This window comes from Silene latifolia, chromosome 11, assembly GCF_048544455.1.
Source record: "Silene latifolia isolate original U9 population chromosome 11, ASM4854445v1, whole genome shotgun sequence".
NCBI classification, from domain to species: Eukaryota; Viridiplantae; Streptophyta; class Magnoliopsida; order Caryophyllales; family Caryophyllaceae; genus Silene; species Silene latifolia.
In genome coordinates this window covers 104264080-104291400 of record NC_133536.1, presented here as the reverse complement: position 1 = coordinate 104291400, position 27321 = coordinate 104264080, and the positions used below count along the sequence as shown (strand labels likewise).

Below are 27321 nucleotides of genomic sequence, written 5' to 3'. Positions count from 1 at the left end.
AATTACTAATACAAATTAACAAACTAAACAAATTAATTAGATTAAACAGGTTATTAATAACGGACTAATGATGGTGACGATGAAAAACAGATGAAAATATATCAATGATGAATTTCAGACACTCAATATTAATGAATCGAACCTCTAAAAAACCCGAATTGATTTAATGACGAAAACCCGCAAATATGAATTATAAGGGATTTAAGTCGGGAATTTAATGATGATAAGTTATTAATGAATTACAGGTTAAAATTATCATATTAGAATTATTGTGTTGAAAGAAACATGAACAATTGAAAGCAAAATAAAACATACAGACGAACAAAAGACGAAGGAAGAAGAAAGGAAGCAAGGAACTGCGCGCCTCCGGAAGAGGCGCCGCCATTCTCTGCGTCCTTTCTCGACGTTTGTCTCCTGATAATCCGTAAAAAGGGTTTGAAATAAGGTTTTACAAATCGGTTTTTAGCGTATTTTCAACATAAATCTTACAATAATGATTACAAAAATAAAGAACAATAATCAAAAGATAAGGATTTACACCCTCAAACTTACATGTTTGACGAAACGAGATTGACTAAGTTAACATTTAGTGATGCTCGACTCGAATGTACGACGAAAGTGCCCTCTAAGAGGAAGTTAACCAGATTGATTAAGGTTGATTGATGTGGAGTTGGTCAAATTGGTCGGTCATGCAAAATGAGGCTGGTACTCAGAAAGATCCGAGCTTACGTGGTCGAAAGTTCAAGCATGTAGACGCCAAAAAGTATAAACGTGGTCTAGAATGCAAAGAGAGAAGAGAAGGGCGGACACTCGCGTGAGAAATATGTGAGACCGAAGGTCTCTATTTATACTAATCACACGACGGAAATTAGGGTTTTCGGAGAAACTTTGGAAGTGAATCTCGAAAAGATACGAAAAAATACGCAGAAAAGGACTGAGGAAGAGGCGCGGCAAGCACTGCGTTTCTTGGAAGAGGCGCAGCACCTGCTGCGTCCTTTCCTCAGTGGTTTCCTCCTGCGGAAGAAAGATTTCCGTGTTTCTATTATGGAATAACGGATTAATCTTATTTCCTTAATATTTTATATGATAATTTCGGGATATATTTTACCAAAGATTAAAAGATTGGAAAATATGGAATAGAAATATCCGGAACATTCCAGAACATTCTGACTCGGCATTTTAAACGGTTATTAGAAAATGAAGACGGTTTTTTTTACCCGGACTCCATATGTACTCTAATTACTGTCAAAACGACCGTATCAGCGCGTAGATGACAACTATGAGGTAGACACAAGTGTTTGAGCGACCACTTGACGATAAACTTACGAACTGTCACAAATCATTCCGTGTACCAAACATGCGGCCCAATCATCACCGAGTGGTTTGCGGGAGGTGCAAAAATGAGGTATCTACAGAGATACATTAAATATTAAGTATAGATACAAAGAATAATTATCACAAGTACATAAAATATGTTCTTCAATTTTTGTCAAGTACCCTTAACTAACTCAGCATGTTCATTGATTTCTACTAAAGGTACATTTAATATAAGCTAGAAGTACATTTAATAGTATAAAATCAATGTAATGCCCAGTTAGTTAAATGTACATGATAAAAATTGATCAAAATATTTTATGTACTTATGATAATTATTATTTGAACTTATAATTTATATAATTATTATAAATTAACGAAAAATGTATATACGTACAATATATTTATGTCAAAGGTACATTTTATTACCATTGAAGGTACAAAATATTTTTTCTGTATGACATGTCATGTATATTTTAATTATTTTTCAAATACATATTATTAATTCGTTATGTGCATCTTAGATATATATATATCTATATATATGTAGCGCGTACATTGACCATATGATATAGGTACATCTTATAATAACTATGGGTGCATATCAAAGTATTTATGTTTATTTAAATTATTTATCAATCACGTTTCAACAAATCATCAAGTACCTTTAATTTGTTTAGGAGGTACATTAAATATATCTACAATAGGTACATTTATTAACGACTATAGATTCATATCATGTTTATTTTAATTAATTATCTTGCACGGATGAATAAATCATTTCTATTTTATGTATATGAGAGGCACATTAAATTTATAATATAGGTTCATATAATACTTATTAAAGGTACATATCATGTTTATTTTAATTAGTTATCAATTATGACTCGATTTTTTATTATGTACATTTTATTTATATAAGAGGCACATAAATATATATTATAGGTACATATAATAAATATTAAAGTTACATACCGTGTATATCTTAATTAGTTACAAGGCATGTTTCAATAATTATTCAAGTACATTTTAATAATATAGAAGGGACATGAAATATATAATAAATGTACATTTTAATAATTATAGCTACATATCATATTTACTACAATTATTTATTAACTTTATTTCACTTACTCATCGGGGACACATTATATATATTGGAGGTACATTAAATATAAAGTATAGATACAAAGAATAATTAACATAAGTACATAAAATATGTTGTTCAATTTTTATTAATTACACTTAACTAACTCATCATGTACAACGATTTTATACTGAATGTACATTAAATATAAACTGGAAGTACATTTAATAGTTATTAGAGGTACATATTGTTTTAACTCAGGTCTTAACAATGATATATATTAAAAGAGATACAAAAATAACAACAAGATGCATGTGTCAGAGTGGTAAAAGTAAGTCCATTTCAACCATGAGGTCGTGGGTTCAATCCCCATCAACAACATTTTTGATGTTTGAAATTGTTGATCATCATTGACCATTGGTGGCTGTTGACCACCTTCAACCACCGGTGGCCACCGTTGACCCTCCTCCTTACCAGCCACCGACCACCATTGACTGGAGTTGACCCTCCGGGGATTGGTGACTTCGAACAGAACCCAAGCACAGCTCATTTTACCCCAAGCAAACATTCCGCAACCTAAGTATAAGGTACTGCTCCGTATAAGGTACCTGCTTTCCTGCAATACGCTATTTTCCCACAATAACGGGGGGAATCTTCCGCCGCGGTTGAGGAGTTAAATGCGTCAACTGCCTGCTCGCATTAGCATTACAAGAACAACAACAGTAACCCTAGCCCAATCACAAGGCCAATCAGTCTCACCTAAGCTCTTTTAATGAAAGCTGCACGCATCCTTTTATAAAAATAAAAATAAAAAATAATAATAATAATAATAATAATAATAATAATAATAGAATATAGGGGAAAAAAGGAGTAAAACACGAAACTTGTCCTTCAACTGATCGTGGCACGGGCGACCCGCACCATATCCTTGCGATCTGCATGCAGCTCGGGAAGAAATTGGTTGCTCCGTCTTTCATTGTGTAACAAATCCTTGCCTTGTCATTGTTGGGCATTATGGAGACATGTCATGTGTACTTCTTTCATATTTATTTTATTTTCTAATTTTCTCGACCCAATCAATACTTGTACAAGTCCAAGTTGAAGTTTAGACTTGGGCTTTTATTTTCTCCTTATTCGATCCTTGCTCAGCCCAATGCTTGATTTGCTCCAACTTACCTTAACACTAATCGAAATTTACTCTTCAAATTTATTAACCCATAATTTCACCAAATAATTCCCAAATACAAACAAGATCGCAAAATGAAGATGTATACAATTACCTCTCTTAACTCCACTTATTTCACCCATAACTCACCTAAATCAGTACTTTTACACCTTGTCCCCTGAGGGGGTGGGTCCCAATGATAGGTTTTTAGAATATAAGGGGGTTAAATAGTCCAGATAAACAGAAGTATATTAAGTGGTTCCTACATTCTCATAATATTGGACTTTTTGGCCTCCTTGAGACGAAGGTAAAACCTTCATCTCTAAATAGAATAAGAGAAAGTATTTGTGCTGGGTGGTGTATCTCTACTAATTCCCAGTTGCATAAGGGTGGAAGGGTTTGGTTGATATGGAAACCTCATCTTTATCAAATTCACTTTATTGAATACAATGCCCAATTTATTCATGTCAAGGTTGATGAGTTGATTTCTGGTGCTTCCTTTTATCTCACTATGGTCTATGCCTTCAATGGTGTTCAGGAGAGGAAAGTTTTATGGGCTAGGCTAGGTCATTTTAAGAATTCTATAACAGGACCTTGGCTCCTCTGTGGTGATTTTAATATTGTTCTCAGCCCTTGTGAAAGGCTTGGAGGACAGTCTACTGAAGTGGAAATGGAGGATTTTCAGAATTGTGTGGATAATTGTAACTTGGTGGATATTGTTGCGTCTGGATCTTATTTTACTTGGAATAACAAGCAGGAAGCAGCTACCAGAGTTTATAGTAGGCTGGACAGGGCTCTGGTTAATCATGAATGGACCTCTGAGAGAGCTGATTTCTATGCTCACTTTTATGTTGAGGGGTACTTTAATCATACCCCGTGCATTATTCAGAGGCAGAACTCAGGTTATCAAAAAACGAAATGTTTCAAATACTTCAATATGTGGAGTGGTGTGGATCATTTTATCCCTACTGCACAAGATTTAGGATAGTTTCATTCCTGGTACTCCAATGTTTCAAATTGTAAGGAAACTTAAGCTGCTTAAGAATCCTCTGAAGGATCTTAATAGAGGATTGTTTGGTGATGTGGAGAATAATAGTATGAGAGCTTGGAAACATTTAGAATATGTTCAGGAACAATTGAGAAATGATCCAACCAATGGTGATCTTATTGGTATTGAGTTACTTGCTCTGAAAGATTATCAGGAGTTACTGAAAGCTTGTAACAGTTTCCTTCTTAAAAAATCTAAAGATGTATGGCTTGCTGAAGGGGATAATAATGCTAGGACATTCCATAGCTACATGAAAAATAGACAAGCTAGGAATAAGGTTCTCGGAATTGTAGATGAGCAGGGACAATGGTGTACTGACCCTGGAAACATCCAGCGGGCTTTTTTAAGCTTCTATATGAAGCTTTTAGGTGAATCTGATACTGTGAAACAGGTTAATGATTCAGTGGTTAAGAGGGGACCTGTTTGTACTAAGGAGCATTGGGAAATTCTTCGGAGTTCAGTGACTAATGCTGAAATTAAGGAAGCACTCTTCTCTATTCCAAACCATAAAGCACCTGGGCCAGATGGTTTTTCGAGTGCTTTCTTTAAAGATTCTTGGGATATAATAGGACGTGATGTATGTGTTGCCATCAAGGACTATTTTACTCAGGGGAAAATGCTTAAACAATTGAACCACACCTTTGTTACTCTAATTCCAAAGGTGGTTGTGCCTGAGAATGTATCACAGTTTCGGCCTATATCCTGCTGTAATGTAATATATAAGGTCATCTCTAAGCTTCTGTGTGCTAGACTAGCCAGGATACTCCCCAGTATCATTAGCCCTAACCAAGGTGGCTTCATTAAGGGGAGAAACATTATAGAAAACATACTTGTGTGTCAGGATATCATAAGATTATATACTAGGGCATCAGTCTCTCCTAGATGCCTTATTAAAGTTGACCTTAAAAAAGCTTATGATTCGGTGAACTGGTCATTTCTTTTGCAGATGCTGGTGGCTTTGAATTTTCCTCCTCATTTTATTAAATTGATCAAGGAATGTGTGACTACTGCTTCGTACTCACTGGTACTAAATGGGAAACCCTTTGGTTTCTTTCAAGGGAAGCCAGGATTGAGGCAACGAGATCCCCTTTCCCCTCTTTTATTCACAATAACAATGAAATATCTTTCCAGAATACTGGCTTTTATAACTGATGTTTTGCCTTTCAAGTTTCATTCTCTTTGCGGTAAAATCAGACTGCAGCATCTCATGTTTGCTGAGGATTTGCTACTTTTTTCAAGAGGAGACAAGCAATTTGTTATGTTGATGCTTAGATCATTTGCAACATTTTCTGGAGCTTTTGGACTGCACATGAATAGCCAGAAGTTTAACATTTATTTTACTGGAGTCCAGAGACATGATAAAGACTATATTATTGGTATATCTGGTTGTGTGGAAGGGCAAATACCTTTCAAGTACTTGGGTGTGCCTATCACTGCTGGGAAGTTGGGGAAAAGAGAGTGTCAAGTCTTGATTAAGAAAATAGTTGAGAGAATCAGGTCCTTTGGAGCTAGGAAGCTCTCTTATGCTGGAAGGTTGGTTTTAGTTAAATCTGTGTTGACATCTCTCTTTACTTATTGGGCCGACATTTTCTTGATTCCAAAAGGAGTTCTGAGGAAAATTGATAGCATCTGTAGGAATTACCTTTGGGATGGCACAAATATTTACTTCAGATCTCCCCTTGTTAGCTGGGAGCATGTGTGCACTCCACAAAGTGAGGGAGGTTTGGGTATCAGATACAGTTCAACTTGGAATATGGCTACTGTAGGGAAGTTAGTATGGTGGTTGTACAGCAAGCCTGATAGCTTATGGGTCAAATGGGTTCATCAGATTTATACCAAAGGTAACTCTTGGGATAGTCATGTTCCTAAAACCCATATGAGTGGGAATTGGAAAACTATCTGCAAGATTAAAGAAGTGTTTAAACTAGGGTATGTGAATGGGGTTTGGCTTGCTGATAAGGATGGCTACAATGTCATCTTAGGGTATGAGTGGCTTAGGCACAAAGAGCAGAAAGTTGGATGGGCTAAGCAGCTTTGGACGAGCTGGGCAGTACCAAAACATAAGTTTTTATGTTGGTTGATTCTTAGGAATGCACTCAATGTCAAGGAAAAGCTCTATAAACATGGTATTTGTCAGGATGAGGTATGTTGCATATGTAATAGTGGACAGGAAACAATTTGGCATGTGTTCTAGAGTTGGAGGTATGCAGTATGGTTATGACAGGGGTGTGTGAGTGGCTGCATATTCATGTTCCTACTGGTAATGGCATTGTTTGGACTGGTAGAAGAAAATGGAGTCCTGTGAAAAAGAGCATCTGTTTGGGTGCTATAATGGCAGTGTACTATGCTTTGTGGCAGCAGCGAAACAAAGCACGATTGGAAGGGGTACTGACTAGGCCGAGTGTTTTGATCCAGCAAATTCAGATGATCCCCAGGCATAAAATGGCTAGTTGTAATGTAATAGCAAATGCTAATGATGTATCTTGGATATCTTCAGTTATGTAGATGATCCATGTAATGTTATTAAATCCTCTTAGCTTGTAATAGTTATTTGAGCTTAGTGAGAACTTACATTCTACCAAAAAAAATACTTTTACACCATACGAAACCCGTCCTATTCAACTTCCCCGCACTTAGATCTTACTCGTCCTTAGGTAAACTCAAAAGATCTATTACAAGCTTATACCAACACCGATCCATATAAGCATATGAAGCTAACAAGACTCACAATGAAACTCTTGTAAGATGGTCTTCAACACAGCAAAGGGAGAAAATAGCATTGGAAGAATTCTTTCTTCTTCTTTTTTTTTTTTTACCTAAATCTCTCATTTTGCCTAAAGTGCCCGCCCTTGCGGGTTTTCACTCTAGCTTTTCATCATTTTTCTTCAACTCACTCTACTCTCAGTGGTACGCAACTCAATTCTTCATTTTACCCGGAGCGCTCTTTCGGGTTTTCACTCCGTCCTCGGCCATATCCTAATCTTGCTTAGGCGCCCTTTCGGGTTTTCACCTAACCGGGATACTTTTTTTTCTTTTATTTTTCTTTTTCAATCACTCCACACAAGTACAAATATGTTACAATCGGAACGATTCTTCTCCCCACACTTGAAAATTGTCCTCAATGTTGCATAGGACACAATAAAATGAGAAGAAGAAATACCTCATGGAACATAGGATCATACGACTTCACAAGTAGAACTATCTTACAATCCTCAAACCACACAAACATGTCAACCACTCACCGCACCTCCTCTCCACACTTGGCCATTAGCATCTACCATAAAGCACAAGAACAACATGGCCAACAAAAAAAGAATAATCAAAGAACACTAACGCCCCTTATTACTCCAATCCTAAAAAGTGACCAAGTGAAGTTAACACAGTACAAGCTCAAATGGTCTTAGTCTCCTCTACTCCAACATCTCACCATAGACCAACAAATCACAATAAGATGATGCTCACAACATCACACCGCGATTTCTCCTCACCGTAACCACTAACTTACCCAACCAAACTCCTCACCTTAACCACTAACTTACCCAACCACCCTTCTATGTCGCCCTTCTTATGGCGCCAACTCCATAAAATAAGCAATGAATCTCAAGGTATCGTCCGATCATTTTTTAATTTTTTTTCTTTTTCCGGACACATTTTTTTTTTGGAGTTGTCAAAAACAGTAATCTACGGGTTGCCTTCCGGGAGCGCTTTTGTTTAACGTCGTTGGCTCAACATCTCGTGGAATGGTAAAACCACCCGACTTAAGCTTAGTTAGAGAAAACTCACCTTACTTTGTAATTAGGCGAGCACTTTATTTGATGTGAATGACTTGTGTGCCTTTACCGGAGCCCTTCCGACGGATTAACTTATCAAACCAAGCCTTCGACTTACCTTTAGATGCCTCCGCATCTTCATGTCGTTCCCATAAGATGACATATTTCCGTTCCTCCTTAAGAGGAGAGCCCTGCAAAACATTATACACCTTGCTCGGAAGAGAATGCTCCCGACACTTAGATAACACATGGTTAGTAAAAGTGTCTATAACACACAATGAGTGAATTGTAGGAGAACGAGGAGATGGTTTATTGATTTCAAATTTAACAATCGTCCCTTCAAATTCCATGGTGAGAGAACCTTTAGGAAGATCAATCTTAGTCCATGCAGTACTCAAGAATGGTCTCCCCAATAAGACTGGTATAATACCTGCCTCATTTTTCATGTCTAAAACATAAAAGTCAGCCGGAAAGACTAACTTACCAACCCCTACCATGACATTCTCCACAATCCCCTTAGAGTAGACACTAGACCTGTCAGCCAACTGAACTATTACACTAGTGTCTTTCAAAGGTCCAAGTTTTAGAGTCTCATAAATAGTATACGGGATGACATTAATAGACGCACCTAAATCTAACATGGCCCTCTCAAACCAAAAGTCTCCTATGATACAAGGGATTGCAAACATACCCGGGTCACCACATTTAGGGGGTAACTTCTTTTGAAATAGAGCAAACACATATTCACTAATCTTCCCCTTATGACCTTTACCCTTGATTTTCTTCATCCCTTTCAATTTGTTATTCCTTTAAATAGTGCATAATTCTTTTAAAAATTTAGCATATTTAGGAACACTCTTTAAAAGATTAAGAAGAGGGATGTTTACCTCGCACTTTTGGAACACCTCATAAATGTCTTTGCCGTGCTCAAAGTGATGGGTTCTGCTCAGTGCATCGGGAAAAGGCAAATCTGGTTCCACCACTGGTATAGAAGAAAGAATCGGCTCCTTCTACTTGACAATAGAAGCTTTTTCACCTTCCTCGATCACTATCTCTTCCTCTTTTTCATGAATTGTAAGAGTTTTGATGTGCTTCTTCTTTTTCTCCACCTCCTCAAATTGTCTTCCATTCCTCAAAGACACAGCACTCACATTCTCCCTTGGCGGCACCGCATCTCTAGCCTCTAATCTATTAATAGCAGTAGCCATTTGTCCCATCTGATTCTCCAAGTTTTGAATGCTAGCTTTGGTTTCTTGTTGGTTTTGAACCATTGTTGCTTGAAGAGTAACCAAAGCCCGGATCATATCCTCAGTGGACATTTGACCGCTAGAAGGAGGTGCTTGTGTAGGAGCAACATGTTGAACTGGTGGTCGAGTTATAAATTTGACCTTAGGTTGACCGGATTGGCCATCTTGTCCAAATTGCTGAATGTTTTGAGAATTTCCCCACCGAAAATTTGGATGAGCCTTCCACCCTTAATTGTAAGTGTTAGAGTAAGGATCCCACCTTTTTTGAGGTGAGCTCTCATACTCAATTCACCTCTTCTTGAGAACCTTCTTGCATAAGTGGACAATGCTCACTATGATGTCCTCTGGTGGAACAAATTCCACATACCATCGCCATCTTCTGTCCCATCATCATCTCCTTGAAAAGAGTTGTCAAGGTGTCAACTTTTTCTTTAAGATGGGAAGAAGATGAAGAACCCACTGAACTTACTCCCCGCTTTGTATATTTTCTAGCAAAATCTCGTGAGCTCTCAGCTAAATCACCAATGATCACCCAAGCCTCATCCAGGCTTTTATTTATAATACCTCCTCCACATGCCGCATGTACAGTACGAGCATCTTCCACACTCAAACCACCACAAAAATACATAACAAGATCTTCAGCAGTGTACCCATGATAAAGGCAAGTAGCACATAATTTATTAAACCTCTCCCAATATTCATACATTGTCTCCCCATCCTTTTGTTGTGCATTACTGATCTCGTTCTTCAACTGAGATGCTCGTGATGCAGGAAAATACTTTTCTAGAAAGGCCTTCTTCATTTTGACCCATGTATCAATGCTTCCTGGTGGTAAATAATAGAGCCAATCCCTCGCAGCATATTTTAGGGAAAACGGAAAAGCTCTCAGTTTCAACTGCTCATCGGTCACTGTAGCCGGTTTCATATTAGAGCAAATAATATGGAAATCCGACAAGTGTTTATTTGGATCTTCATTGCTTAGACCATAGAAAGATGGCAAATGATGAATTAGCCCTGACTTTAGCTCAAAAGTTGTGTTCTCAGCTAACGCAGGAAAAGTGATACACAACGGTTGTTGTGTAAGATCAGGAGCAGTAAGTGCTTTAATTGTATTGTTTGCCATGGTGAAAGAATTATCAGTGGCTTCAGATATTTCAGAATTATCCGACTCAGATTTCAAATCGTTAGACTCGTAACCTTCAGAAACAGCTATGATTGCACCTTTCTTGTTCTTTCACAACCTGAAAAGAGTATGCTCAATCTCTAAATCGATTGGCTCGAGATTCAAGTTAGAAGAACGAGTATTATGCATAAAATAAACTAAGCAATATTAAACACTCTACACTAACACATACAAAATTAAACTATTGCCTTCTCCGACAACGGCGCCAAATTTGACGGGGTGAAAGTCGCATGCCTATCAAAAGTAAATTTATAATCACTTACGAAACTACTAAAACAGTAATATAGAGAAAGTAAGGGTTGAACCCACAAGGAAGAACTAAGTCAATTAAAGTGTATGATGATGTAGAGTAAAGTAACCAGTTTAGGGGGGAATTTGAATTGTTTGATTAATTAACTAGAGAACTAATAGTAAGAAAATAATAAAGATGACCAAATTCAGAGATTTAAAAGTCTAGGGTCAAGCACAAATCCGCAACTTAATACCAATTGATCATTGTAAGAAAGTTCTAATTAATTATCTTGACTGCCTTATCGTGAATGATGATATTCCAACTCTACTTAAGATTAGCTAATTAAAATGTATGTCGTTCTTAACTAGCCTTAACTATTAAACAATCTTAACAATCTAGTTCAAGGTTTAATCTAACAGCAGCAATATGAATAGAGAATTCGACAAGGGATAAATAGCACATACAATCCAGTTGCACAATAGATATATGTTAATCGCTTCTAAGCATCAATATCAACGAATCCAGTTCAATATTAATCCCTAGTTGTTACTAGCGTAAAGTTAATCAATAAATCCTATTCAATTAACAATACTAACAATAGAATGATGAAATAGACAACTAGTTGTGCACCTAGCAATCGTAAGACAATTTTCATAAGAACAAGAACAAAGCAATTAATAATAGTCAAGACAAAGATTAGAACTTTCAAACTCACAATTGAATAATAAGTGCTTCAATGTCTTGAACCAAGAAGGGAGAAGTTAGGTCCTCAATTCCTCACAATAGATCCAGAATAATAAATTAGGGTTCTTGATAGTCTCCCCCAATTACAATACTTGAATAATGAATAATAATATAAATGTGTTTTTAACCTAATAATCATAATAATAATAATAATAATAATAATAATAATAATAATAATAATAATAATAATAATAATAAAACTACTACTACTACTAATAATAATAATAATAAAATAATAGAATATAGGAAACAAAGGAGTAAAACACGAAACTTGTCCTTCAACTGATCGTAGCACGGGCGACCCGCACCATATCCTTGCGATCCGCATGCAGCTCGGGAAGAAATTGGTCGCTCCGTCTTTCATTGTGTAACAATTCCTTCCCTTGTCATTGCTGGGCATTATAGAGACATGCCATGTGCACTTCTTTCATACTTATTTTATTTTCTAATTTCTTGACCCAATCAATCTTATATAAAACTGGGTTGAAACGCTGTGGATGAGCCACGTGTCAACCCAGCCTTAAATACACGTATTAATTACAGCTGAAATTAAATATAAACATAATAAATACTGTATAAATCTCAGCAAAGCATTAATTATAGTATAATAAATTTATTATAAAATTATATTAAATAATTACGGTGATTTGATTCTAAAGTTATTAAAAAGTTATTTTGATAAAAATTCTAAAATGTAAATAATTACGTTCATTGTGAAAAAAGTTTTCAATTGAGTATTATTTTCATTATATTTATTGAAATATTTATTTTGATATGTAGAGATGATTAAAATAAGCGTCTCACAATATTTTACATTTACGTAAAAAAACATTTTTAGAAAGTTATAAAACTTAGACTATTAAATCAATTAAAAAAAATATATTTGGAAGAGTCATTGTATATATTAAAAACACAACTTTAAAAAAACTACTAAGAGATAAGTTTTTGTAGTCTGAGAATAAAAAAAATTATATTGGACAAATTGAATACATATGAGATTTTGATTGGTTTCAATAGTGTGATAACGAGTATGTGTACGAGTGTGTATGTACATAGTGATCGCGAATGCATTTGAATAATCAAAACAAAAATAATGATTATTAAGTAATATAGTATTATAAATGACATGAAAAAGTAGAAAACACGTTACATTTTTTTTTAATATCTTTAACTAAATATGTATAACTCAAATATAAAATATTTTGATTATAACTAGCCAAATACTCCATATTACTTTTAGTTAAATATTGTATATGTTATCTTTTAAATACTTTGAAGGTAAACATCAAAAAATAATATTTGAGAAAGTTTAACCTACTTATTATATTTACAGGTAATAAACTCTTAAACATCAAGATACAATCAAAACATTTGAATAAGTTGAGTTTGAACTCTATATGTTTGATAGATAAATGTCACATGCTATACATAAAAAAATTAAAAATTACATAAAATTATGTTCACATAATTTTGAATAAATATTAATTGATTTGAGACATAAAGTATCGTGAAATGATATAATTTGAGAACTTATTGTTGATTGTCGTATTATTCGAATAAATTATATTTTGATTAATATGATATTTCACCAGTCACAAATTTATTTATAAAACGTTGATCATGCATAATTAATTATCACTTATTAGTTTTAATTAAAACTTTTATATATTTTATTTTAAAACATTGAAGTTAAACTTAAAAATATTAAATTTGAGAAAAAATTATTTATAAGAGAAAATATTGAAGGTCATATATAAATTATATAATTTTTCTTCAATTATAATCATAAAATATTAAAACAGGCCGCGCGAAGCGCGGAATACTACTTAATACTTGCACAAGTCCAAGTTGAAGTTTAGACTTGGGCTTTTATTTTCTCCTTATTCGATCCTTGCTCAGCCCAGTGCTTGATTTGCTCCAACTTACCTTAACACTAATCCAAATTTACTTTTCAAATCTATTAGCCTATAATTTCACCAAATAATTCCCAAATACAAACAAGATCGCATGTATACAATTACTCCTCTAAACTCCACTTATTTCACCGATAACTCACCTAAATCAATACTTTTACACCATACGAAACCCGTCTTATCAGTTGTGGTTTTCGGGTTTCAAAGGAGGTTGTCGTGGTGGTTGCTGCTGCTGGTGAACGACGATGGTCGCTATTTTGTGGTGAACGAAGAAGATAAGGGTGGAGTTGGTGAAATCTTTGGATTTTGGTAGAGAAGTAAGAAACTGGGTTGAATTTTAGTTTTAGTTACTACATTTGAAACTTTTAGGAGTTAATTTTACAAGGGTTTTTCGACAATGTGCCAATAGGTAAGTAAAGGCACGGAAGGCACGCAAGAGCGTCAGAAATTGGGAAAAACATAGGCGCAACGGAAACCGTGTTTAGTTTGTGCAGTAAGCTAATTGAACCTCCGTCCGTCCATTCTTCTCCTCTCTTCCACTCTCTTCTCACACACACCTTCTTCTTCTTCTTCAAGTAATCAAGTTATTACTTTTCAACTGCTACCTCACTTGTTTTTCCCCATTTCCGGTAATCTCTTGTTTTCTTATTCTCTTTGTTTTTGCGGTTATATCTTTTATGTCTCCGAATACACTTTATTCTACTTGACCTTGTTTTCACATGATTCTTGTATTTCATGAATTCATCTCTTGATTATAGAAACCTACAGTAGTTGTAAAATTGCTATTATGATTTAGGAGGGGTTTACAGTAATACCCATGCTTGAATCTCAGGTTTGTGTTAATCTCCCCAAGAAAGGGTTAAACACTTTTAAGGCTTTCTTTACTGATTTACTAGTTCAAATTGATTTTGCACCTTGGGACTAATTTCTGCAGCTGCCTGTTGTATTACTGTTTCGTGACTCTTCAATGTCTGTCATTGCAAAAACACACTTGTAAACTAGATACTCGTATTTGCCTAGACACTTGAGACCATCCTTTATCCAGAATGCTTTCAATGGTTTTGTTGATAGAACTTCCTGATTTTGTTGTCTCAATTTCACTTTGATTATCAACCCATCTCAACTACACCATTAACTCTTTTGAAAACAGCCATTTTCATATTATTATTTGAAAAAGTTTTTTGCGGTTATATCGTTTCACCACAAGGCCTTCAATCACACAAGGAGTGTTTTGCATTTGCTGATATATTTTTGTTGCATTTTTCTCTTAAGCATCAGTCCCTCATCTTCTTTCAGTTTTGTTTCTCCCTTTTTTGTTATTAAGGACCAGGAAGTGTACTGGGTATCTTACAGTACAAGCCAATCGATTTCGTATTTCCTAGCACTTACTTTAAATTATGGCAGTATGAGGCTATGAGCTATCAACCCCTTATTTTAGGTAAACTGGTTTGTAGATGTGTTTTGCCCAAGATTTGATCACCACGAGATGCTTAATATGCTTCTGATTTTGTCACTTATAGTTTTTTAGGTTACTACTTCCTTCTTCAGCTCGTAGCGCCTGCGGCAGGACTTTTCTCAGGATGTCATCTTGGTCACGTGTTTTCCCTTGTTGAATGCTTACCTGTCTCGTCAAATGAGGATTTTATTTAATGCTTTGTTTATTTGTTAGTTGTCATACAAACTGAATCTTGTTTTCTGTATCAAGACTGTTTCCTAATAGTTTGCTTCTTATAGTACAAGGCATGAAGGACTGAGAAAGGTTGCATATGTTTGATCTCCTTACCCTGCAATAGCCAGGAACCTTTCATAACTCAGGAGTGTTTTTTTATTTGTTTTTGGAAAATACAGTCAAAACCAGTTTCTGCTGTTAGTGTAATATTTCCGGGGTAAACCAAGGAAACCAAACAAACCAGATATTTTGTTAGTTTTTAGCTTTTCGAACCCCTCCCCCCATGCCCCAATAAATTATATTGTGGGAGCGATTTACGGGAAAATAGAATGTTCATTAACACCTAATGTTTTCTTTTGCAGTGTTGGCTGTAACGTTTTTGCCGTTTTGATAGCTAATGGGGGCAGCTTGTTCCCATCATTGTAAATAGAAATTTAAGAGATGCATAATTGCTTAAATTTGAAATCATCAACTTCATCAGCAGCAACCGGCACTCAGCCTTCAAGCTCAGTAGCTGAAGGTATATCATCTTCCAACTGATGTGAAATAAGCAACATTTTGAAACATATAAGTTTCCTTGCTCGTGCTGTCAATGTTACTTGTAAAGGGCAGCCTGGTGCACGATGGCGTCCCCGCTAGGCGAGGGTCCGGGGAAGGGTCAAGGGTATAATTGGTGCAAGCCTTCCCTTGCCATTTTGGCAAGAGGCCGCTCCAAGGACTTGAACCCGTGACTTGACGGTCACAAAGCAACAACTTAACCGGTGCGCCAAGGCTCCCCTTCGCTATCAATGTTACTTATATGCAAAAATAAATAAGAAAGGCTCTTTCCTTTCCCCTTTTTGTCATCTTTTGTTAATTGCCTCAATCACTTGGGTTTAATGCAGGAAATTCCTCAGACGGTACACCGAGAACACCTGGAACTAACACGATACGGTCACCTACTGTCAATCTCAGCCGTGAGTATGCCCTTGCAGTCCAGACAACTTCCTATAGTGAGATATGGTCCAAGATTCATGTAGTGGAGCAATGGGAGAGTGAGGAGCCCAACCATCAACAACAACTCTTACTATCCCAGGTCCTTCAGCCCAATCGCGAGTTTGTCCAGGAAGCTCTAAAGCGTGCCAGCCCAACCTCTTTCACCCAACTTATTTCTTCATACTTCGATCACAGTGAGAAAACGTGCCATCTCCTTCTACTCCTACACCATAGCATCCACCATGCCCGTTCCCTATACGCCCCTTTACACGACCTTGTTGATGCTCTACCTGATGAAACTGACTCCATGTCCCAATTGCAGTGTAATCGTGCCTTTGACGTTTTTATCCAATTTGAGAAGGACATGAATCCTTTCCCATGCCCCGACTCTCACAACTTTCATGAAATGCGGGTTTGTTTTTCCCAACTCAAAGAAGAGGTGGACCAACGTCTCCATAAATCCCGAGGTAAGGTCCATCGGATTAATTGTGGGATCACCTCCTCCGCAGTATGTTTGATTGTGACAGTTGTTGGAGTTACTATATCGGCTATTGCTATTGCTTCTCATGCATTGGTTGCCCTTGCGGCTGCTTCTAGCTGCCCGATATTTCTTCCTTCGAGATTTACACAGAAAGAAATGGTTCACATAGGACAGTTGGATGCTGCTGCTAGAAGTGCGTATGTCTTGCACAATGATTTAGACACCATTGATCGCCTTGTGTCACGCGTATATACTGCAGTTGAAGGGGATAAGCTACTTATTCGTCTTGGGTTGGATCGTGGGATAGATAAACACCCTATTTACGAGGTAGTGAAACAGTTGAGGAAAACCCGTGTTAATTTCATGGAGCAGCTGACAGATCTTGAGGAGCATATTTGCCTTTGCTTTGCTGCTATTAATAGAGCCAGATCACTTCTTCTTCAAGAGATAGATGTTCAGCAGGAATAGTCATGACTCGATTTCATGATACTATTGTTATGAAATGCTCTTTTAGTTTAGAAACAGTCGAAGTTTCTTACTATTAGTAGTAGATAGAAGATAGAAGGGAAATGCATAGTCAAGAGTTTTACATCTAAACTTTATTAACAGTTGTATCAGGAAATTTGTTGTACAAATTGGCTTGTGTGGTTCTTTGATTATTTCAAAATTTCTTATGTATAGCACTAGCATATCTTCGCTTCAACAGCAAGTAGTGACGGACGTATCCGTCGTAAACTTGTGACGGTCAAGTGTTACTTGTGTGGGTAGTAATATGTTTTGTCTTATTTACCCACATGAGTAGTACTTGACCCGTCGCAAGTAGGGATGGCAGTTACATCTTTACCCTGTGGATATCCATCCACCCGAAATTAAATGGGTGGGATATGGATGACGAATTTTTTTCGAATTTAGGGTAGGATAGGGATATGGGTGAATTTAGGGTGGGATATGGATTATCGTCTCTCACCCGCTTAATCACCCTGTGGATATCCGAAATTAATATTTATAATTAATTTTTTATTAAGTTAATAGTTATTTAGGTCATTAATGATTTCCCTTCAAAAGTATATTTTTTTTTATCAGAAATTTTACTTAATTTTAATATCATACTGTTATTTAGGAAAAGTAAAACTTGTGTTTATGTGGATATTGTTATTTTCACTAATCAAAGTAACTTACTTTTGTTAGTTTAATCAATAATATAATGCGTTGGTGGTTTCTTTGTAGTTGGCGTGGCATATTTCTATGGTCACTTGCTTTGCAAAGACACTTTGTTGTTGGATATATACTGGGTTGCTATTTGCCAACACATATTGTTACTTGAATTATGTATGCCTTTTAATTTTATCGCCACAGTTTTTTTTACGATATAATGATATATTATCTTTATATTTTATAAGCTGTGAAAATATCCAACGGGTACCCGCTTCACCCGGTGGATATGGGTATGGATGGATGAAAAAATATGAAATGGATGAGGGTGGGATATGGATGACCATAAATTCAATGGATATGGATATGGATATGGATATGGCTCCACCCCATCCATATCCCACCCATTGTCATCCCTAGTCGCAAGCTTGTGACGGATATACCCGTCGCAAATGAGAATTTGTTGTGAAGAAGATGAACTTTTTGATCATCATTGATGTAAACCTAGAAATATCTAGAGAGAAATACACCAAGAGTAAATAGAAATATGGTTGTTGTATTCTGTTATGTTAACTTACATCATGAGTTTGTTGAGTATATCTAGAAATATCTAGAGAGAAATACATCAAGAGTAAATAGAAATATTGTTGTTGTATTCTGTTATGTTAACTTACATCATGAGTTTGTTGAGTATATATATATATATATATATATATATATATATATATATATATAGAAATAGGATCATATGAGTTTGGTTTTTTTGGTGAGTTACCCCTCTGAATCTGGACCATTGATCTAATCTAAGATGGATGGCTGAGATTAAATATTACATCTTGTATATAAAGATGGTATTAGGCGTTTAACTTCTTTTTTTCTCCATTTTTCCAGTAACTTTCTCTCTCTTTACAATCTCCTTCTAATATTCATCTTCCACTGTGTTTTTTCGTGCTCTTTCTTCATGATTGTTCTTCGTGCTCCTTCTTCGTGCTCAATTATTTTACTTCGTCTTCAATTTCGTGTAATCAGGTAATAAATTTCTTCTTTTTATACTGTTTTTTTCGTTGAATGTGTTCAATTTCGCATTCAATCTTCATGTTCTTTGTTTCAATTTAATGTTTGTTGTGCTTGTAATCTTCAATTTATTTAGTTATCTTCATTATGTTGTTCAATTTATTGTGTTTATGTTGTTAAATGACATTTTTTTCCGTTTTCGCATAATTCTAGGGTTTTGTTATTGTATTTTGCGATTTTGCACCTGATTTTGGAATTGGATGTTGTTCTTTCTGGTTGTTCAATCAAACTATTATGAATCTAGAAAGGTGAAAGAATCTTGAGGTTGTTTACTGATCTTATGTTGCTAACAATGGTGCGTCTGATGTAGTTGAGTTTTTTTGGTACATTATTATTTCTCCGAAATATTCATTATTGTATTGTGTTGTTGCGATTATTTCAATGTATTAGTTGAATTATTGTATTTCATTTTGCTTAGTAACTTCATCCTGACAAAATATGCTTCTATTTATCTAATATATCCAATTATTTTATAGTGTTTTTATGATTATTTCAATACTTATGGGTGATTATTGTATTTGAGTTGCATAGTTATTTTCAACTTACGTCTTCTTTGTTTTTATTTCTTTCAAAGAGCATCGCTTTATTCTCAGTTCAACCCTCATCAATAGGCTAGACACGGTTCTCATTGGGAAGAAAGGTGAAAACACGAGCAAGACAACTTCTTCTTAATGATTAACTCCAAGGATAAAGTCTGAGACAAAGTACACAGTAGTTCAATCACGGTTATTGTAAAGTTCAATCACGGTTATTGTAAAGTTCAATCATGATTATTGTAATAATCATTGTATTATTTCAATAGTTCAATCATGATTATTGTAAAGTTCAATCACGGTTATTGTAATAATTTAAGGCAATTATTATATGACTCTAATGTAATTACTCTATTTTTATGTTGTAACAAGTGTTGCTTCTGTCAAATTAAGATTTCAATTCATCTTCATCCTCTTTTTAACATCCAACTCCTTAGCTTATTCATCTTTCTCGCTATAGTTCACTCATGATTATTGTAAAGTTGAATCACGGTTATTGTAATAATTTAAGACAATTATTATACGACTCTAATGCAATTACTTTATTTTTATGTTGTAAATCTGTATTGCTTCTATCAAATTCAGATTCTACTTCTACTTCATCCTCTTTTTATCATCCATCTTCTTATTCATCTTCCTCGCCTTCTTCTAAAGCACGCTCAATAAATCGAGAAGGGGGTTTATTAGCTTGGTTATTGTATTAACCAATCTTAATCTTTTCATTGAAGAAAATCAATTATTCTATTGAAAATGGTCAGTTACTCAATTAAACAAGATGAAAACAAACAAAAGATAGAAAGTTGGCTATATTTGAGTTTCAGCTCAATACAATAACATGAGTTCTTCATTACAATAATTGGCTTTCTACATTACAATAACTATCAATATCAGAGAACATTGTTCTCAGTAAACAACTGACTTAACTATAAAATAACTATGCTTCTATATTACAATAACCAAGTTTCTACATTAAAATAACTATATGTACCAGAGAACATCATTTACACTAAACATGTTATTTTATTACAGTAACGTAATTATTCTATCCTACAACACCAGTTATTCTATTACACGTCTTCAATTATTCCATTAAGCATCAACTATCCCTGTTCAACATCATTCCACCTGCAAATCACCAAAAAATATACAATTAATCGAAATACTAATGTTATTAATCACGGAAAAACACACATAAATCATAAGAATTTGTTATTTGATTCAAATACTACAGTTATTTGAGTATTAAATATGAAATCGTAAGAAATATTCATTCCTTCGTTTTGATTTGAAGAGTTAGGGTTTTCAGAAATTTGAGTATTAAGAAAAAATTGATAGTTTTGATTGAATTAATCGAAATTGTGAATGAATTTTGTGTAAACTTCTGGAATTTTCAAAAAAAAAAGTGAAGAATCGTTGAATTCATCGATCAATTTTGAAGAAATTTTGTGCAATTTTTTTGACGTAATAGAGTAGCAGCAATGAGAGGAGAGAGAGAGAGAGGGGGGGAGAGCAGTTTAGTTTGTTTGTCGTATGATTGTGAGCAATTGATTTTATTAGGTCAATTGTATATATATGTAGGGGAAACTCACGAAAAGTGTCAAACTCACCGGATCTTGCATATATATATATATATATATATATATATATATATATATATATATATATATATATATATATATATATAATCTATGATTAGTCTAACCACCTTACTAACTATAGTTAAGTATAACTAACTAGGTTAGTGTAACTAACTTGGTTATTCCAGCTTCACTATCTCAACACGCCCCCTTCAAGCTGGACACTATCTCAATATCCGCCCCCTCAAGCTCTGCTTGGGGAAAGAAACTTCATACCCAACTTTTCTGAAAGATAATGGTGTTGCTGACTTCCCAAAGGTTTAGTCAGCTAGTTGCATATTTGATCTTACATGCTTAGTTGTGAGGAACCCTTCTTGTAGCTTGTCTCGTACATAATGATAATCTATGTCAAGATGTTTAGTCCTTTCATGGAACATTGGATTTCTGGCAACATGTTCAGCAACAACATTATCACAGAACAGATCAATTGGCTACTATACTTTTACTCCCAGATCAGCAAGAAGCCATTCCAACCACACCTTCTCACTGGCAGTGTAGGACATGCATCTATACTCTGCCTCTGTAGAGCTTTTACTGACAGGCCGTTGCTTCTTAGTTTTCCATGAGATAAGAGAGTTCCCCAGAAAAATGAAATATCCACTCAGTGACCTACAACTAAACACACATTGACCCCAATCGGCATCACTATAAGCTTTAAAGTGAAGAGTGTTGATAGCAGGGTAGAACAGGCCTGCATTAACTGTGTGTCTGAGATACTTCACCACATGAATAACAGCTTGCATATGAGGCTTTCGTGGTTGAGTTAGAAATTGACTCAAATGCTGTACAACATAGGAGATGTTTGGCCTGCTTAAGTTGAGGTACAATAGACGTCCTATCAATCTTCTGTAGGATTCTGGCTCCTCCAGTAGGTCTCCCTGGTCTATGCTGAGCTGTAGTGTAACACCCCCGCACACCAGAACGCCTTACCAAGGACCATTCTAGTGTATGACGGTGTCACCATCTCGGTTTCCCGAGGAAGTAGATCAAATTAGACAATACAAGGACAATATTACATTAATAAAATATCTGTCACAATACCATTCTATTCAAGTCCCTAGAATAAAGTCCAAATACAACACTTGTGATTCTACAACTCTAGACCAGTAGCGTGATGACTCGATCCCTCCAATCCCAGCAGCAGTAATCAACAATACCTGCTAAACCAACTGCTCACCATCCCCGAATGGATCACCGCAGATACCACAAAACAACACGGGGTCAGTACTGACTAATCAAATATAAGACAAGACAATAAAGTAAATGGCTGATCATCCACTATCCCACACTCATCACCTCGTACAAACACCGACTACACACGAAGCGTGTAGCCCTGCCAGATTACCCATCGCAACAGGTAATCCTCGCCGCCAGTGGGTGACCGCAGCCCATCCCCACCTAGTCCAGCTCCTCAACGAGCGACTAACAGTTCCTGTCCCTTAATGTGCACATCCCCTCCCGTGGCGGGTTCCACGGAGGGCGAACTAGGGTGTGAAGCCACTCCCGCAAGTGACTCCACCACAATCCCAATCACAGCATCGCAGCTGTCACATGACAACGCCGTCATTACCACAACTACTATACTCCGATGATCAGCGGATAACCATGAATCACAATACAATCAAAATCTCAAATCAATTAACAGTAGACTGAGTAGGGAGACCCTACCTCATAACAAAGCATGAAAGACTTCCATTTAAAGCCACGCACGACTCCATTAAGCATCCTAACAATGACAACCAAATCCTATTACACGACTATACTCAAATAATCATTCAAAAGGACGCAAGGCAGCAACTTACCTAACCTTGCACATCGGTGACGACCTAGACAACCACCATCCACGTCCTCCTTGCTCCGCGAGTCCCGACATTCCCATGGTAGGGGTTAAGCTAACTCTTTAGAGGTATGAGGCTATGGAGTAATAGAGTAGGGGTGATGGTCTAGGGTTAGAGAAAGAGAAACTGTCGAGGAAATGAGAAAATAGAAATGAATCTCGCGAACTCGCATTTATAATAACGCGTCGACAAGGTCATACTCGGTCGAGTATAGGAACACTCGGCCGAGTAGACTCCACTCGGTCGAGTATTGGTGATACTCGGCGAGTGGCCTCTCGCTAGGTCGAGTAACTAACCTCTACACCTCCTATTACCAGATCGATCCCTCACCCAATCATTCCTAAGGTCTGTTTGGTCAACAAGATCGGTCAACAACGCTCCTAAAACTCCCGAGTGTTACAATCTTCCCCCTTAAAAGAACTTCGTCCCCGAAGTTCAGCCCGTCGACACAAAAGTACCATGGTCTTAACCACCTACCCGTATACATAAATTCACACTATCCATCAATTATCATCGGCCATCTTATTCAACAACAAACCATCTTATTCAACAACAATTGTTTACCACCGCTACCTTCCCAAACAATGCTACTCACAACTTACACATTTACCTACAGAGATTAGTCAAAACAAAGATTCAACCCTATACTTACCCAAGTATGCAATTGAAACGCTTTACACAATGTAAGAAACCATACCCGAATGTAAACTACCACGTTAAAATACGCTTATACTAAATATACAAAAGCAAAGCGACACACCCTTATAAGATACCTAAGTAGACAATCACCACCTTCCGAGCACGTATACCAATTATCATCAACTGAACCGAATCTTCATGGTACTTGACACCCATGCACCATACAACATAGACGCGGCTTAAAGAAAACATAATTGTAATCCAGTAACTCCGAATGTGAACACCTAACATACATATAATTCCAAGTATTTCATAAAATTAAATATTTACTCATAAACAAAATACATATATCACAAATAAAATACTTATCATAACACTTGAGTTGAGACATCCGTGTTTAGTATAATCTTTATATTACCCGAATACAACATAGCTATCGCTTCAAGGAAACATGAACATAAGTTCCGAATGTTAACTACATACGTGCAATTCCAAAATCATAGGTATAACTAAACACATATTTTACATAATTAGGTATAACTAAACACATATTTTACATAATTAAATACTTAATTCCGCGACATTACTCTTCCCCTCTTAAAGGAACTTCGTCCCCGAAGTTCACCAGTAATCATTTTCCCAAATCCAACGCTAAAACGTACCACATGACAGTGACATTACTTATAAACCCATGTAGTTCAGCTTGTTTTACGACCTTACACATTTGCGATTTATAAAGACCAATGGTTTCAGCGGCCAATATGTACATTCTAGTAGCGTGACAATTATTATATATAGAATAAATAAGGAAGAATAGCTCTATGCGTAAACTCGTTGGGGCAATTATCATTGTAACCAAACATATACGTATGTATAAGACTCTTATAGTTACCACATTGCATGTGTAAAGTGTTACTTTTCGTATAATTTATTGTCCAGGGTATTCCACCCCTAAACAGCTTAAGATCCTGGTAACCAACCTATGTTATGCCACGAAACACTCATAAATTCATAGCTGATACTAACAATCACAATTCCATGATATAATTATGACCTAACTGTGGGACGTCATTTAGTATGACATAATAAAATAAGTATCTAACAAGCTTTGTCACACAATTATCACGTAATTATGAAATTCTCATAACAAATTTCCAATGTCCCTCTGAAGTCGCATTAATCGGCCGAGTATGAAAGACAACTCGGTCGAGTACGCTCTACTCGGTCGAGTATAGGAATACTCGGCCGAGTGAGCTCTACTCGGTCGAGTAGTAGTCTATACTCGGCCGAGTGATGCCGTCAGAGAGCGTTTTGGTCGATATCACTTAGCTATCATTAACAACCTGCAACAATTCTTCACAATGGTTTTAATACCTCACTAATTTCTACCTGAAGTGACATGAAACACGTCTCCATACGTTAACTAAGTAACGGTCTTATGGCCAAATACAATCATCCAACAGAAAATACCAAATACCGAAAGCAACATCTAAAGAAGAGGCAATAAATCCGACACAACAAAACAAGTCCATCAACACTAAATAAGTCTAACATCTAAGAAATCAACTAAATAAGTCTAACATCCAAGATCGGATCGAGGACCCTCCTCCATGTCATCACCACCACCAGCGCCGAAGTACCGCACTGAACTCCCCGCACTGGAAAACCCGCGCCGCTTGAGTAATCCCCTCCCGGTGATCGCGGAGTTGGCTCCCCACGGTCCCGCGAGGTAGCCAACTCGGTCTCCTCCGGAGGTCTCCGAAACTCGGGTCCACCCCATAATCGTGGAACACTCCCGTATCCACCCCTGGTCCTCTCCACCATACAAAGTGTGCCGTGCCAATCGGTCCCGATGCCCGATTAAGGGTCATCTCGTGAAGGTTGCGGAGCACTAAAGTAGAAGAGATCCGCTCGGCCCACTCATGAGGCCGCATCCTAGGGTCATGCACCGTAGGGTACGGCGAGTACTTGGTAGGGGTGGTAAGGGTAAGAGTCGGGGCGAGTAAGAGGGCTCGGACACAACCGGGTCTACCCTAGGCCCCTAACTCCACGACGCTCCCTAGGTGGGGGAGGTGCTCGCTGCCGCCCCTCATGCACGGTGACAGGCTCAGGTAAGTCCAGAAGGATCCGCGGGTCAATCAGGTAAGACTGGGGCTCAGGTCTAGGAATGCCACAAGGCTCCCACTCGGCCAAATGATCAACAACAGGGAGGTGAGCTGGGTCCGGAAGCACCATCCACATAGTACCTCTCACCCTCTAAGCATACGACCCATCATCCATCTTCCTCAACCATCGGTTCTGACGCCAGTATTGGGCGTCCATGGTGGGCACAACCTCAACATACTCATTCCCCTCGGGAGGTGGGGCCTCAAAGTCGGTCACCGGCGAGCTAGGCGGGTCACTATGGCCCCGCAAGCAATAAATCGGGTCTCGATCATGCCATGCGCTCCGGACTAGAGCACATTATACCAGAGCACTTGTAGTAAAACGGTTTCCGGCGGTGGAGGTTAAGGTAGGACACAAGAAGCATGACTTCGTGAGAATTGAGCTTACTCACGTCCTCTCTCGAGTAAAGCGTACAGTCAACATCCTTAGAAACATACGAAGGGAAACGTGTTGGATATCATTAATCAACATGGCACTGACGGTAGGGGCGGGTCTGCCAGTCAAATAAGGAAGGTACTGAGGTGCGCCACTGTTCTTGGCCACGTCACTAAGGTAGTCATCATCCTCGGCCTCTAAACCCAAATGGTGAGCCAACTCATCAAGGGTAAGCTCATGATCCTCATTCATGAGACGAAAAGAGACGGTCTTACCCTTCCTATCATAAACAAAAGAGCTCAAAAACTCCAAGGTCAAGTGGGGGTATGATTTCTTTCTCAAGTGATACAACCCCTCCATGCCCAAAATCTTGAAAATGTGAACTATGTCCTCCTTAATCCCCAAAGTCTCAAGGATACTAGGGTTGACACAACGGGTGGGGCGAAAAGGACGACGCATAAGAGCCACGAAAGCCTTACGATGATCGAAATTAGCAAAAATTACCGATGGATGTGCCTCCACCGGCGGTACAACCGGTTCATTGCTACATTGCCCAGCCTCGAGTTGGGCATTCGCGCGAGATCTCTTGTTGGGTAAACCTCTAGTTTTCACCATACTGCAAGAAAATCATATTTAACAAAGGATTGACACTTGAAAGTTCTTAACACAAAGGACGGACTGTTTTACTTGTATATCTAGTTTGGGATAAGCTTTGTAAGATAAACTATCAAAAATCACCATGTATCTTAAAATTCACATAGTTCTAAGTTCTCAAATCGCTTCAAATCAGGAAAAATACTCATCAACAGAAAGAAGAATTTCGTTTTTGTTAACCCTAGAATTTAGAAATTGAATTTTTCCCCATGAAGTTAATTAACCAAATTATACACAAGTTCTATATGTGATTGGATTCGAAAATCAATAAGTTTAAGACCAAATTTTGGTCGTTTGGAACAAGCAATCGAAATATATCATACTAATACACAATGTCTTTGAAAACACATAAGAGATTGAGTTTAAATCTTACCTTAAACTGATTTAGGACAAGCAAGAATAAGTGTGACACCAAGATGTTACCC

General features: G+C 37.0%; 2 protein-coding genes across 2 annotated transcripts; one reads left to right on the top strand and one right to left on the bottom strand.

Moving 5' to 3' along the window:
- Positions 1-7956: 7956 nt before the first annotated feature.
- LOC141613751 (uncharacterized) lies at positions 7957-9172 on the bottom strand. Its single transcript, XM_074432492.1, has 2 exons — positions 8503-9172; positions 7957-7967 (listed from the first exon to the last, which is right to left on the bottom strand). The coding sequence occupies exons 1-2, from the start codon at positions 9170-9172 to the stop codon at positions 7957-7959; spliced, it is 681 nt and encodes a 226-aa protein (XP_074288593.1).
- A 4519-nt stretch (positions 9173-13691) lies between these two features.
- LOC141611844 (UPF0496 protein At3g19330) lies at positions 13692-17506 on the top strand. The gene is made up of 4 exons (XM_074430485.1): positions 13692-14020; positions 14113-14332; positions 15735-15892; positions 16257-17506. The coding sequence occupies exons 3-4, from the start codon at positions 15814-15816 to the stop codon at positions 17294-17296; spliced, it is 1119 nt and encodes a 372-aa protein (XP_074286586.1). The 5' UTR covers positions 13692-14020; positions 14113-14332; positions 15735-15813; the 3' UTR covers positions 17297-17506.
- Positions 17507-27321: the final 9815 nt, after the last annotated feature.